The 14,175-nt window shown below is 39.3% G+C and overlaps 2 protein-coding genes across 9 annotated transcripts in view; one reads left to right on the forward strand and one right to left on the reverse strand.

Annotated features, from left to right (window-relative positions):
* Window positions 1–14,175, forward strand: part of LOC134819627 (uncharacterized) — a 42,039-nt gene that overhangs the window by 16,907 nt on the left and 10,957 nt on the right. For 4 of the 8 annotated variants that reach the window (XM_063829657.1, XM_063829661.1, XM_063829656.1 and 1 more), the window contains exons 7-11: window positions 3,785–3,868; window positions 4,581–4,628; window positions 4,813–4,899; window positions 13,434–13,655; window positions 13,825–13,942. In XM_063829657.1, the coding sequence (XP_063685727.1) occupies window positions 3,785–3,868; window positions 4,581–4,628; window positions 4,813–4,899; window positions 13,434–13,655; window positions 13,825–13,942 (559 nt within the window). Of the gene's footprint in view, window positions 1–3,784; window positions 3,869–4,580; window positions 4,629–4,812; window positions 4,900–13,433; window positions 13,656–13,812; window positions 13,943–14,175 lie in introns of all 8 variants that reach the window. The other 4 variants (XM_063829655.1, XM_063829654.1, XM_063829658.1 and 1 more) reach the window with 1 other exon arrangement.
* Window positions 5,125–6,386, reverse strand: LOC134819630 (S-adenosylmethionine-dependent methyltransferase Rv2258c-like). The gene has a single exon (XM_063829665.1). It carries the CDS (start codon window positions 6,381–6,383, stop codon window positions 5,310–5,312), a length of 1,074 nt encoding a protein of 357 aa, XP_063685735.1. The 5' UTR covers window positions 6,384–6,386; the 3' UTR covers window positions 5,125–5,309.

The following is a 14,175-nucleotide window of genomic DNA, read 5'->3' on the forward strand; positions in this document are numbered from 1 at the left end:
CTTGTTAAAGTTGAGGGAACTGTAACTAATTACAATACTTATTACTTAACCTTGTGTTTATCCAAATCTACATATATTTCGTTTTAAAGTACTAGTTATGGCAACATAAATGAAGTAATACGAGATAATATCTCGCCGAGATATGTCTACAGGCTATTTTGTCGTCTGATAGCATTCTAAGAACTACAAATCAGGATGATGTTATCTTTCCTACAGAACATGATGTAGTGATGTACAGACAGACAGTGAATGATATGACAGTGCTATTCTGATCTACAGAGAGACTATATCTGTCCTTCTAGACCGACAACCAGTCTTCAGACAGTTACTATCACGTGACTTATGTTTGTCAACTTGACGTAACTCATTACATGATCTTCTCTTGTTATAAATACACATATTATGTATTCAGACACAGACTGAAATGTTCCGTGATGGATAATTATTCTTCAGCTCTGTAAATATTACTTAGTACACTAGGAAATACACTCGGATGAAACACTGGCAGCTTTGTGCCCACGTGATAAAATGGAGGCATTTGATTGGTTGTGGTGAGCCACGTGCCTGTTAAACTACTTGCTGATTGGTTGCTGTGTAGAATACAGCTGTTTGGATGGAAGATCAGCGTCGTACAAACTGTCACTTGTCACTCTTTTATTTTCTCCAACCCCAATATAGTGCCCTGGAACAAGTTACAAAGTTACATCATGACAGTTTACCATTATTATATGAATATCATGATATAATTATTTAATATTGTGCATAATATTCAATAATATGTTAACATATATTTTTAGAATATCCCCAGTCCTTGTAAGGTGTTAATAATACCTGTATCTTCCTACACCTGTAGTGTATGACGTCATCATGACGTCACACATCGTAATCACAGCACCTCTTGAGTCCCCTGTACTACAATTAACTCACGATCCCCTAATAAACCGGACATGTCTAAAATACTGGTGAAATATTCAATACTACCGTGGTTTGACCGGCCTAGCACTGCCGCCGGCTATATATTATTTGGGTTGACAACTTGGACTGTTCCTCAATTTACAGCTACTCTCTCTCTCTCGCTCTCTCTCTCTCTCTCTCTTAAAATATAAAAATAACATAACCTCACCCTCTCTGCTGTGCAAAAGTGCTCCATTTTTAGCAGACTCCCCGGCTCTGTGACCGACACCACTGCCAACCTACCGCTAAATTCGTCTACAAAAAATTAGCATTAAATTCCTTTTCTCGGGCGGTCACGTGATCCCACATAATTGTCACGCGCCGTTTATCTTGCCTGACGATGTCTGCTTGTTTGTGTACTTGTGTGCTGAGACTCCCCACCAACAACACACTCCCCCTACTCACAGCGCCACACTTGAGGAATTTGTTCCGCCAGTCTGGAGACTTGATCTGTGAGATAGCAGTGGAGGTGCTAAACTTCGGTCAGAGCAAGTCTAAACAAGCCCAGCCCTGTCTTGTACACAAATTACTGAACAATTACTGCCCTGTTCTATGAAATTGATAAACACAGCCTCTAAGCTGCCCTTCTCCTGAATACTGTATGTGCTTTTTCAATTTCCCTGTCTTTATAAGTTCCTACTTCTGGGGTTATTCAAATTAGTTGACCTAGATACCGGTAGAAGCCCTAAACGGATCGTGTCTCAACTTGCTGGTCACTGAGTGTTATCCTAAATGTTACAGCGGTTCTAAGTAACATGCTAGGTGTGATGTTCTAGTGAGGGGCAAGGTTAAACCCGTCCAAAAACACAATAGAAGGGATCTAGATCTCTCTGTTAAATATGAGTGTAAAGTGTTTAAATTTGTAAGGAGGAAACTGTCCTCAGTTATAAACATTGTGCGGAAAGTGATAAGTAATGTGTTAACGATCCATTATATCATTATCTCATTATATAATGAGATAATGATTTGGTTATTCGTGTTTTGTGTACACATAAATAGCAGCAGACTTTAGTCTCTTTAGTGTCCAAGATCATCTTCACAGACTAACTCACAGATTTACCTGACAAACACAGATCTACACAGATTTACCTAGCTCACACTGGACTCACTAAACCCGTGTTTGCTATTCAGGAAGTCTCTTACCTGCTGGCTCGTATCCAGCTTGAGTGCTGAAACGCTGTGTTGAGTTGTGTATAATACTGTGGGTTGTCAGGTATTATAGAATAGGGAGAATTTATGGGGAAATATAAACCTTAACTACATGTTTAATTTGACTTGAGAGTTTAGACTCAAGATCTGCGTACTACTGAGTAAAGATGTGTATATAGTGCATTTATAGAGCATATAATATAGTATGTATAATGGAGGTTGTCCTGTAAATAATCTGAATTACATTTGACCTGAGACTGGAGTACTGTGCAGTGAGAGTTGTATACTTTCCTGCTATGTGCACTTTGTAAACTTGTGTATTTACTAAACTACAATGTAACTTAAGTGCTCGAATATACTTTGAGGTGATGATATTATAATGGTTTTAATTACCATGATTTAAGGGGCATTAATTAATATATTATGGGATAAATATAGTACAGTAATTATACAGTGGATAGTTTGGTACCATGACACTAAAGGTGGGGTTGATAGCTGATAACCCTAGGATCACTGCTGTACAATGTGCAGACTGCACTACTAATATATTATCGTGTATTCCTGTGTCATATTATGTAGTATTATGTCACTAACTGTATAATATTCCTGACTTGTTGATAAGCGTCATGGTATTAATCACAAGCCTCAAATTATTGTATTCTTTCAAACTGATAACAGCTTTTCCTGGACAAAGGGAGATGAGAATTGGATGTACGTAAGAAAAATATTCATAAAAATTTTACGTTTTTATTAATATTTGTTATTGGTATTTGGAACAAGCTAGAAAATTGTAATGAATCTGTTTTTGTATGTTTCCTGATAAATAAAGCCGGTTAAGCGAGGGGAGCGTCAAACTGCTAATAGTTAATATCTCTGCTAATTAAATCCTTACCGAAGCCTGACAAACACCTCAAAACCCACACACCTACACACATACACACACGCTGCATGGTTCATGAAACATTGTCAAATTTGGTACCCAATATTGGTACACGCCCTTAACGTGCCCTGCCGGAAATTTAGTTAAAACTTTAGACAGTGTTACGTGGTAGTTTAAGTCACGTGGTCTAAATCACGTGGTCAAGTGTTGAGAGTCTTTGTAAAGGTAGCTTGTTAGTTACTTCCTCAGAAGCAAAAAGTCAGAAAAGTGATAGTTTTGAACGGAGACGGTATAATGTTATATCGTACTCTGTTTTCCGGACAACAATTGTAGTTTTAAGGAAACCTACTCATGTAAACTGTTGACAGTTGAGTCATGTTTTGTGTGTAAGAAAACGTGCATTCTTGTGGTACACGCGTTTGTTGATGACAAATGTTTTATGTTTCTTTCCCACTCGTCATTGGTGTAAATCAGTTCGGCGTATTAATTGAAATACATCCAGTTTTGACCTATTATATACCAAAACCTCTTTGCTCTCTAATCGCGAATCCTCCAAAGTGTTTATGAGTAGGGTATCCCCCAATTTAACTCAAATATAGCTGTTATGTAGCTATATTGCCACCATTAGTCCATAATCGGAGGTGTGTTTCTCCCCCGCGTTAGCGGTCAGTATCTAACATCTTAACATGTTAAACCTTAACTACACCTCGCGTATTAATGTTGATGTGCACTGTACAGTTTTAACATGGCTCGTGTAGAAGTGTTAAACCCTCTGTGTGTTAAAACAAGTGTTATTTGCAGGTGACGGTTAAGAGCGGCACACAAAAGATAAAAACTCAGTGCAAGATCGACTCTTCTCTCAACCAGAAGTGGAAGGACACTCAGGTATTTTTCATTACTAACGTAAACTATGATGCCATTCGTTATGACGTTTTCCCACGGCTACTAGTATTAATGAGACAATGTGTCCTCCGGCGTGATCCAATCGTTTGCAGTGAAGTATTTTTAGGTTCAAATCTTTACCCCCCGCAGGCCCGCAGGAGAGAATTTTTCGTTGAAATAATATAGCACTCTTTATCATGGGACATAATGCGTCAATTTTGTTAGAATAACGGATTGCGCGAAGAGCATAAAATGATTAATCAGCGCGCATTATGTTTATTTCGCGTGCGCGCGCGTCCTTAATTCTAAATGCTGATGTGATTACGGCATTTAATTCATGTCACTCGTCTACCAATAACGGTCAAATTTGGCTGAAGCTTATTATAATTTTGTTATTGTTAAATACATTTTCATTATTTCCGTTGAACTTGAAATCAGTTGATAAATGTAGCTCTTCAACTGTCGTAGCTTCTTTGCTTCCAGCGATAAAACTTATCGCGGACGAAAGTCGATACCCCGATGAAGTAATAAAAAGATACAGTCTAGACATTACCCTTTCTCATCAAATCGCATTATGGCATATTCTGGGTCACTTTCGAGACTTACTCTGTTGAACCAGACGCCCCAGAAGATGACCTCAAAGTTCATCAAATTTGTTTGGTCCCTTATTTGTTTACTCAAACATCGCTAGGAGTCCTAACTTAATCTGTTTCAGAAATCATTGAACCTGAAGATAACGTATCACGAGCAAATAACCGTCAAGGTAAGACACTCAGTCTCATTTGTTTTATTTGATTTTGCAACTTTTGCAGACGGCTAAAACAATTACATCTTTATCTTGACCGTGCTTCACGGTTCACAGCTGTAGACCTTGGTCTTTGGGCAGTCAAATTAACTCCGATACACTGTCGCCATAATTCTGTTGAGTTAAAATTTGATGTTTACAGGTTATCGATAAGAGGAAATACGAACGGAACATCAACGTGGGAGAAGTTACGTTCAGTTTAATGAATTTGCTCTCCGTCAGACCCCTGGTACGTACAATTATCTAATTAATTATTTAATTAGTCGAAATTGGATATACCAGGTTTTTATTGTTTTGGTGACAATTTACAATTAGAGGTCGAATAAGTGAACAAAGAAAATCGTAAGATGACATTATTATTGATCTGAATTGTGAGAAGGCATAATTTTAAATTTACCGATTTGATTATTTTCCTTTTATAGTTACTTTTTTGGAAACGATAGAAATTGCAGAGTTGAGATATCAACTAAAAATTATAAACTAAAAACACTCTAACATCACTAAGCTAGTTGGTAAAATATAAATCGCAAATTTAAAAACTTAAAAGATGAAAAGTCGAAATATCACGGAATTTTAGTAATACTATGATATAATGTCATTGTTCATAATATATAGTTCAAGTATCTTGCCCCAATATCTTTAATGTAGTCCGTTTCCTTCTAATCCTTTTCCTTTCGTCATGACGTACACTGCATGATTAGGAATATCCTTGGTTATAACCCTAATCTCACCTTCCCCCCACCCTGCCTCACCTAACATCTGCTGAGCGAGCTCCACGCCCCAACACGCCCCCAGACCCACTCCACCACTGGACAAGGAAACTGACATACAGTGGTGTAGGGAGATGTTATAGAGAACCGCTGTGATGGGCTTCTTTGTCTGAGCTACCATGTCAGTTGAAGTGTCGATATCCAGCATTGTGACTATTCCGTTATCCTTCAGTACTCCTTTTAGTCCCTTCATTGCCAGGGCAGGGTGGGGTAGATCGTGCATGCAGTCGAATATCATCACGTAGTCAAAATTGTTGGTCCATTCCGGTTTTAGGTTGCAGAAATCTCCTGTGACAAAGTCGATATTTTCTATTCCAAGTTTCTCCGCTTCAACCTTGTTGAGCTCAATGGCCTCCTCGTCAATATCAAAAGAAGTGAAGGAACTGTTCGGGTACCTCTTTGCCACGCCCATAGCATGTCTTCCTCTTCCACACCCTGGCTCCAATACTTTAATACCCTTCTCCAGTGCCTCATGGACTCCATCTCCCACCATCTTCATGTAACCTTCCGGAAAGTTCTGATTCTCATTCCTGCAGTGACTCCAGCCTGCCATCCAGTCCTGGAAGTTAGGATACTGGTTGTAGCCCACACCAAGAGGACCACCCTTCTTAAAACACGCTCCTATCTCCGGCTCTTTATCCATGGTGAACTCCAAAGAGGTGAAGAAGTGAAGTACTTCAGAGGAGGGTAGAAGGGTAGTTGCCACGTCACTGTCACATGACACTATCATTCCTTCTTCAAGTGTTAGCACGCCTGCTGAGGCTAGCACACCCACCCACTCCCTCACCCACCTCTCCTTGCAATCTGCTGCATCGCACAGCTCGGGGATGGTCCACTTTCTGTCCGGGTGCTCGTGTAATGTTGCCCATAATCCCGCGTAGTGTCCGGCAATTATCGCAGAGCCTGCATGTGCGCCGACTAGAAGTGGGGCTAGTTTATCCATGTTGCTAAAGAAGATACATGTAGTTAGTTTTATAGCATTAGAAATAAAAATATTGACATTACATAGATGAAAAGAGTAAGGACTACATCGAGACTCAAGAGTTTGAAAAGGAAAAAAAGTGTAGCGTAAAATTTGAGGATTCCGCTCAAATTGATGGCAGCAGATGTTTTAAAAGCTGACCGTACAATACCTAATTAATCAAATATGAGAATTGTGAAATTCAACGCTTAATTCAGAGAAAACACTGAAAACACATGTGTGTAATCAGTGTAGCTTGTGTTGCAAATATCGAGCTCTCTTATCTTTTGTAAATTTGCAATAAGTTCAGTTTGCTGCTACCGCGTAGTTTACCTTTGCGTGTGTACTTGTACATTACTATACAAGTACACTATGGCGGATGACCCAACTTTGACCCGATCCCAGGAGTTGATTAAGGAGTTCAACTATGATCAACAGGAAGATGTGGAAGGCTGTGTTGCACGCTGGTCCATTCAGTTAGAAAAAGACCTGCATATTGACTACCGTGAAATTGACTACGAAAGTCGTGAAAAGATCAAGACTAAGGATAAACTGACTCTGTCTGGCTGGATTGTGGATGCAGTGGACCTTGTTCGTCGGCAGAGTAGTCAGATGTATCTCTTGAAGGAGATCATCGAGTGCTTCAAGACGGAAGCACTAGCAGACAAAGAAAAGGTGATCAGACTGCAGGGCCAGCTGCTGATGCAGAAGGACGAACAACTACAGTTGCTTAAGACGTCTGTTGAGGAGACAGTACAAACAACGGTGGAGTCTGGGATTCAGAACTATAGTGCAGCTGTTCAACAGAACAGTGCAAGTGGTACGGTCTGTAACAGTAAAATCCTGAAGAAGGTGATGAAGAGTGTGGCTGCAGAGGAGGACAGGAGCAAGAACCTGATCGTGTTTGGGCTGAAAGAAGAGGAGGAAGAACAGCTTCCAGCGCTAGTTACCGCAGTTTTGGAGGAGATCGGGGAGAAACCTCACTTCGAAGCGACTAGAGTCGGTTGGAAGAGGCCAGGTAGTACGGCTATCCGACCAGTCAAGATCACCGTCCCAAGCTCAACAGCGGTTCATCAGATTCTGATGAAAACAGGGAGACTGAGGGAGACGCACAAAGATGTATGGATATGTCCAGACAGATCCAGCGAAGAACGAGCAACAAGGAAGCATCTGGTCACTGACCTGAAGAAAAAGAGGGCTGAACAGACTCATCTCGACCACTACATCCGGTACGGGAAGGTATGTAGCCGTGATAAGAAGTCATCATGAGTTATTCATGTCTCTTGGACACTGATCAGTATATGAAGGAGTGATGATTATTTTAAGAATTTTCAGACGTTATCTGTATTTAAAAGACAACTATATATATTGAATATTTTATTATTTGATTGTTTCACACTTTTCATATTTCATAATTTTATTACTAGGTGGAGGTGATGTTATTGAGACTTTGGGCGGCCATAAAACTCCTGTTTTGAAAGTTGTCCTCTGTACTTGTTTCACTGACCCACGCTTTATAGCATTTATACATTTCGGCCCATTTTATATGTTTGTTCGATTTGCTGTACATTTGTATATTTGCTATTTTGTAAAAGTTTCAAATCAAATCATAACCGTGTTATTTAGCAATTTTTATTTCGGCGAGCACTCTGACGAAGGAAAACAAACTGTTGAAGGACGAATGTACTAGCATTGCGTTACACAGTCCGTTAGATTCGCAAGAATTCAGGAAGCTTATAAAAGGATCAACTGGCGTTACTAGCACTGTATGGCCCTGCAAATGACAAACTTACATAAGTTACATTAGTTATGTAACACGATAGTGATGAAATCAATAATAATAATAATAATAATAGGATTATGGCCACATGGCCATCTCGACAAAACTTGAAACCCAACTGCACTCTACGCTATTGCAGTTCGCACAATATTATCAAAAAGAAAAATGTTCCTATCCGGAACATTTAATGATTAATTATTTTTAGGACGTTAACATGTAGTTCTGAATTTAACAATCAAGAAACATTGATTCCTCGGTATTTAGCAATCAATGGGTTATTAGACATGAAATGTGCATATGAATCATGCTCACATGTATTTATTTTTGACATCAAGGTTTCGCTGAGATCCCAGAAGTGACCCTTTGACGATGCTCCACTCGCTATCAGTTCATTTTTATAACATTGAAGTCGAGCTTTGAATGCGTTTACTGAACTGGCTTCTTTAACCGAACTTGGTACTTTGTTCCAGTAATTGGCAACACGGTTACTGAGGACCTGATTTCCTCTTTTATCTTTTAGGATCTTGGTACCGCTACGTGATATCCTGAAAAGATCTTGTCCATAGTCCACTTTACCCGTCGTTATTTTAAAGGTTTCAATAAGATCACCCCTCATACGGCGCTCCAGTAGTGTTGTTAACTGGAGGATTCTCAGTCTCTCATCGTATGGTAGGATACCAATCCCGTCGATTATTCGTGTAAATTCTCTCTGAACGTCTTCTATCTTCTTAATAGTCCTCCAGTTTCCGTGCTCTGCTGGTAGATTCCACACTTGCACAGCGTATTCGATGTGAGGTCGAACTAGAGTTCTGTAGACATTTAGCATAACAAATTTGTTACGGCAGATCAAACTTCGTTTGATCCAGCCTATAACAGACTTTGCTTTTTTCACGGACTTATCTATATGATCACTCCAGTCCAAGTTTCTGGTAGTTAGAACTCCAAGATCCTTTTCTGCCTTCACTTGGGGGAGGCGTTCCCCATTCATGAAGTACTCGTGCATTGGATTGTTACGCCCAATATGTAGTACCTTACACTTGCCATCCTTCACATTGAATCTTAGGAGCCATTCCTTCTCCCACGCATTGAGTTTCAGTATATCATCTTGTGCAACACTGTGCTTAGCTGTGCTCGTTACTAGCTTAAGATCGTCCGCAAAGAGTGATACGAAGCTCTCAATTCCATCAGGGAGATCATTTATGAAGAGCAGGAAGAGCAGGGGGCCCAGCACGGTTCCTTGAGGGACCCCAGATGTTACAGCAAACACTCTAGAAAATGATGATCCAACCCTGACGCGAAATGTTCTTCCTGTTAGAAAGTCTTCCACGACTGCAAGGGTGTTGCCAGATATTCCAAAGGATTGTAATTTTCTCAGCAATCGTTTGTGTGGTACAGAATCGAAAGCCTTCTGAAAATCGAGATACAGTATATCAGCTGACCCGTCCTTCTCTAGTATCTCACTGACAATGTCCATACATTCCAGTAGGTTCGAGACGCAGGATCTTTTTGGTAGGAAACCGTGTTGTTCATTCACAATCATGGGGGATACGTGAGCTAGAATATGGTTCCTTAAAAACCTCTCAAAGATCTTGGAAAGAACGCACGTTAGGCTAATAGGGCGATAATTGCTGGCTTGGGATTTATCCCCCTTTTTATGCAATGCAGTGACATTTGCCTGCTTCCAGATTTCGGGAATCTTTCCCTCGTTGTAGCATTTTTGGAACAGTGCTGTGACTGAATCAGCAAACTGTTTGTTTTCGGCTAGTGTTTTCAAAAGCTTGGGGTGTATATCATCAGGTCCAACGGACTTCCAGATGTTAACTTTACGAAGTTGATCTTGAACTTCACTTGTATTGAATTTCAGGTCAGGAATCGTCTCCTTTGCGCTGTCTCCGGGTAGTGGGTCAGGTATTGAGGCCTGATCCTCCTTTACAAACGTGCTCTCAAAGAAAATCCCAAGAAAATCCCAAGTCAATAATAATATCCTGTAGAATATTCCGTAGATTATTCTCGTTTCAAAAAAATTAAATCTAATTTGCGACAAGATTTTCCCCCTTTCTCATCAAATCGCATTATGGCATATTCTGGGTCACTTTCGAGACTTACTCTGTCCCATATCCACATAATTACAAATTTCCTCCCAAACCCATTTTCAGACCCTTCTGTGGCCCGCTCGCTTCGCTCGCAGCGGCTAAGTTACTTTTCCAACAGGGGCGTGCACAGGATTTTTAAAAGGGGTGGGCGAGGAGTCGGCGCGAAGCGCCGGCTCCGAGGCTACTGCGGCAGGGGCTTGGGGGCGCAGCCCCCGGAAAATTTTAACTGGATTATATGCTAAACCAATAGGATATCAATACAGAAGGTTCAAAACAATTGATTAGACACTCGGTTATTAGTAATATTTTAAGGGGGCGCAGAATCCGGAAAATTTTTAACTGGATTATATGATAGACAGTTGATTAGACACAAGTGGTTATAAGTAATATTTTAAGGGGGCAGGGGGCGCAGCCCCTGAAAATGTTTAACTGCATTATATGATAAACCAATAGGATATCAATACAGAAGGTTCAAAACAATTGATTAGACACTCGGTTATTAGTAATATTTTAAGGGGGCGCAGAATCCGGAAAATTTTTAACTGGATTATATGATAGACCAATAGGATCAATAGAGAAGGTTCAAAGTAGTTGATTAGACACTCGGTAATATTTTGGATTCAAAACATTGGACAAATTAAATTAAAGATGGCACGAATTTTAAGTCATTTAGAGAGGAAAAATTTCCTCTCGATACCCAATGATTGAACTGCTCTTTGCGGACTGCAATTGTCAGTCGCTAACCAAGAAATTTCCTCACAGATGCCAAAAATTTCCTCATTCTTCCCAAATTTCCTCCCAGATATCTGTTGGGTTTGCCAACTTTGTGGATATGGGTACTCTGTTGAACCAGACACCGCAAGAATTCAGAAAGCTTATAAAAGGATCAACTGGCGTTACAAGCACTGTATCGGCCCTACCGATTCTATTCTATTTTATAATTACTTCTTTGGACACGATAGAAATTGCAGGGTTGAGATATCAACTAACAAGAATTTCGTCGCGGTAAAACCACGTACGATCAAATTTCCCTACTGCATACAATGTAATTATCGCAGAGACTGCGTGTGCGCCGACTAGAAGTGGTGCTAGTTTATCCATGTTGCTAAAGAAGATACATGTAGTTAGTTTTATAGCATTAGAAATAAAAATATTGACATTAAATAGATGAAAAGAGTAAGGACTTCATCGAGACTCGAGAGTTTGAAAATGAAAAAAAGTGTAGCGTAAAATTTGAGGATTCCGCTCAAATTGATGGCAGCAGATGTTTTAAAAGCTGACCGTACAATTATACCTCATTAATCAAATATGAGAATTGTGAAATTCAACGCTTAATTCAGAGAAAACGATATTAAATAACCGTGTTATTTAGCAATTTTTATTTCGGCGAGCACTCTGAGTCTGACGAAGGAAAACAAACTGTTGAAGGTACTAGCATTGCGTTAGATTCGCAAGAATTCAGGAAGCTTATAAAAGGATCAACTGGCGTTACTAGCACTGTATGGCCCTGCAAATGACAAACTTACATAAGTTACATAAGTTATGTAACACGATAATGATGAAATTAATAATAATATCCTGTAGAACATTCCGTAGATTATTCTCGTTTCAAAAAAATTAAATCTTATTTGCGACAAGATTTTTCCTGCAGCTTTTCAATTTTTCCAAACAATCCACCGGAGTGTTGTCAGAAAAATTAAACAGTAATTAATACTAAAATCACGACTAATCATTTTAAAGATGCGAGAGCTAATAAAGGTTGGTTCCAAGAAATCAAAAAAAGAATTGACAATGTTAAACCTTAAATGAGAAGTATGGACCCGTAAAATACGTATGCATGAGTGATGAGAGAATGAAAGTAAACTGTCTTAAATAAACAAGTCCAAGAGTTGAATCAAGACTGGAATCAAGAAGGAAAACTTCCTCAAGTTCGATTAAATTTGATATTCCAAACCTTCTAGAATATAGAAATATGCCTTCTATTCTTACTTTCTTAGTTCTTTGGCTTTCTAAAGCCTTCTGCAGCTTCCTGTAAATATGAATACTGAATGATATTCAGTGAATATGTTAAAGTCCCTCTTAGTCCCTACAAGAATGGTGAGGTGTCTAGACATCTCTCGGACAAATTAAAATTCTTATATTATGCAAAAATAAATAATAAACAAGAAATGCGGCCGCTTTTCTTTTGTGGATGGCCGCTCAATTTCCCGATCCGATGGCCGCGTATTTTATCATATTCCATACCACCTGGGGACCCCAGTCTTTACTGTTTATAAGCATGCAGATATGGCGGAGTGACAGGCCGAGCGCCGCCCAGTTAATATAATTCCATATTGAATTTGAAAATCGTGTATATTTCTATGTAACCATATGTTTATTGTTTATGCAATCTGACACGGATCTGTGCAAAATAGTAATACTAACTCAAAATAATAATAATATGCTATCTATATCAATTAGTCCCTAGCGGGATGGTACATGGTGAAATTAACAATGTACTTGAACAGTTCAGCACCGCGCGCCAACAATTGTTTAATTCAGATTATCGCGCAAAATAACTTTGCACAGGCAGACACGTGGGCGATAACTGGGGGCGAGGGCACGGTCGCAAGCTACCATATACAAAAAAAAACCTCGTTCATCGTTCGCTAACCCTTGTCCTTGACTCTTTTGTGCCTTCGGCACTTTGAGTCATGGATCGGGAAAAAATAATGACAATTAAAAGTTGAGGGACTTAGGCGCCTTAAAACTTGACTGGTAGAATAATGTTGAGTTATTTTTTGAGTTGCAGTAACCAATGTCCACATTCTGACGGATATCTTTACAAAAAATTTCATCAGCGCGTACGAATTATGTTTACCAACTAATGATAGTTGTTTTATCCACGTTTTATTAGTTTTTAAATAAATATTGACAATAAACTTAAAACCCAATATAAATTCCCGGTAACCTCTTCCTCAATAAATGTAACAACGAAATCGAATCCTCCTATTTCAGAACATTATTGTTGCTCTTCCTCAATAAATGTATCAACGAATCCTCCTATTTCAGAACATTATTGTTGCTCTTCCTCAATAAATGTAACAACGGATCCTCCTATTTCAGAACATTATTGTTGCTCTTCCTCAATAAATGTAATAACGAATCCTCCTATTTCAGAACATTATTGTTGCTCTGGGAACCTGCACATCTCTCCGACTAAACTTCACGTTAGCCTGGACCCCCGTGGTGAAGGGACAGCAAATAAACTTCGACCCGTTCGGACAACTGCCCTTCCAGGACACCGTCATTGGTGGACTCTGCCAAGGGTTCGGAGGAGGGCTGAAACACAGAGCTACCAGTTTGGCGCAGTTACAGCAACTTACTATCAATGATCCTAGCGTACGTGTTTGCGATATAGTTCCTCTATTTTAGTGCCGTGTTTACTTAATTATTACTAACAGTTTTAATGTATGCTAATTATTACTAACAGTTCTAATGTATGCTAATTATTACTAACAGTTCTAATGTATGCTAATTATTACTAACGGTTCTAAAGTATGCTATTCAGTGCTCAGTACCTAAAGGCTTGACATCAGCTGTTTCTATGATGAGCATATCAGAGCAACCCGACCAGCCGTTAGCCGCACTGTTACAGGACACCATCATCTTGTATGAGGACTTCGAACGTAAGTTACTGTTTTTTAGTTTTCAGATTAAGAATTTATTAATTACCACCTTATCATTTATACTAGTTTACCAGTATTCACTGAGCTTGAGAACATGTGATATATCAGATGAGATTATTTTAATTGGGAGTATACCCTTATCATGTGATTCTCTCAATATCCGAGAAAAATATTGAGTCGCGAATTTTTGGAAGCATCTGTAATTTTTAAATGCAGACAAGTCTTGAAATTGA

This window comes from Bolinopsis microptera, chromosome 8 (assembly GCF_026151205.1).
Source record: "Bolinopsis microptera isolate Bmic1 chromosome 8, MBARI_Bmic_1.0, whole genome shotgun sequence".
NCBI lineage: Eukaryota > Metazoa > Ctenophora > Tentaculata > Lobata > Bolinopsidae > Bolinopsis > Bolinopsis microptera.

What these genes read in the sequence shown, in the direction of transcription:
- LOC134819630 (XM_063829665.1), bottom strand. Translation starts at nt 6,383, where the DNA reads ATGGATAAACTAGCCCCACTTCTAGTCGGCGCACATGCAGGCTCTGCG.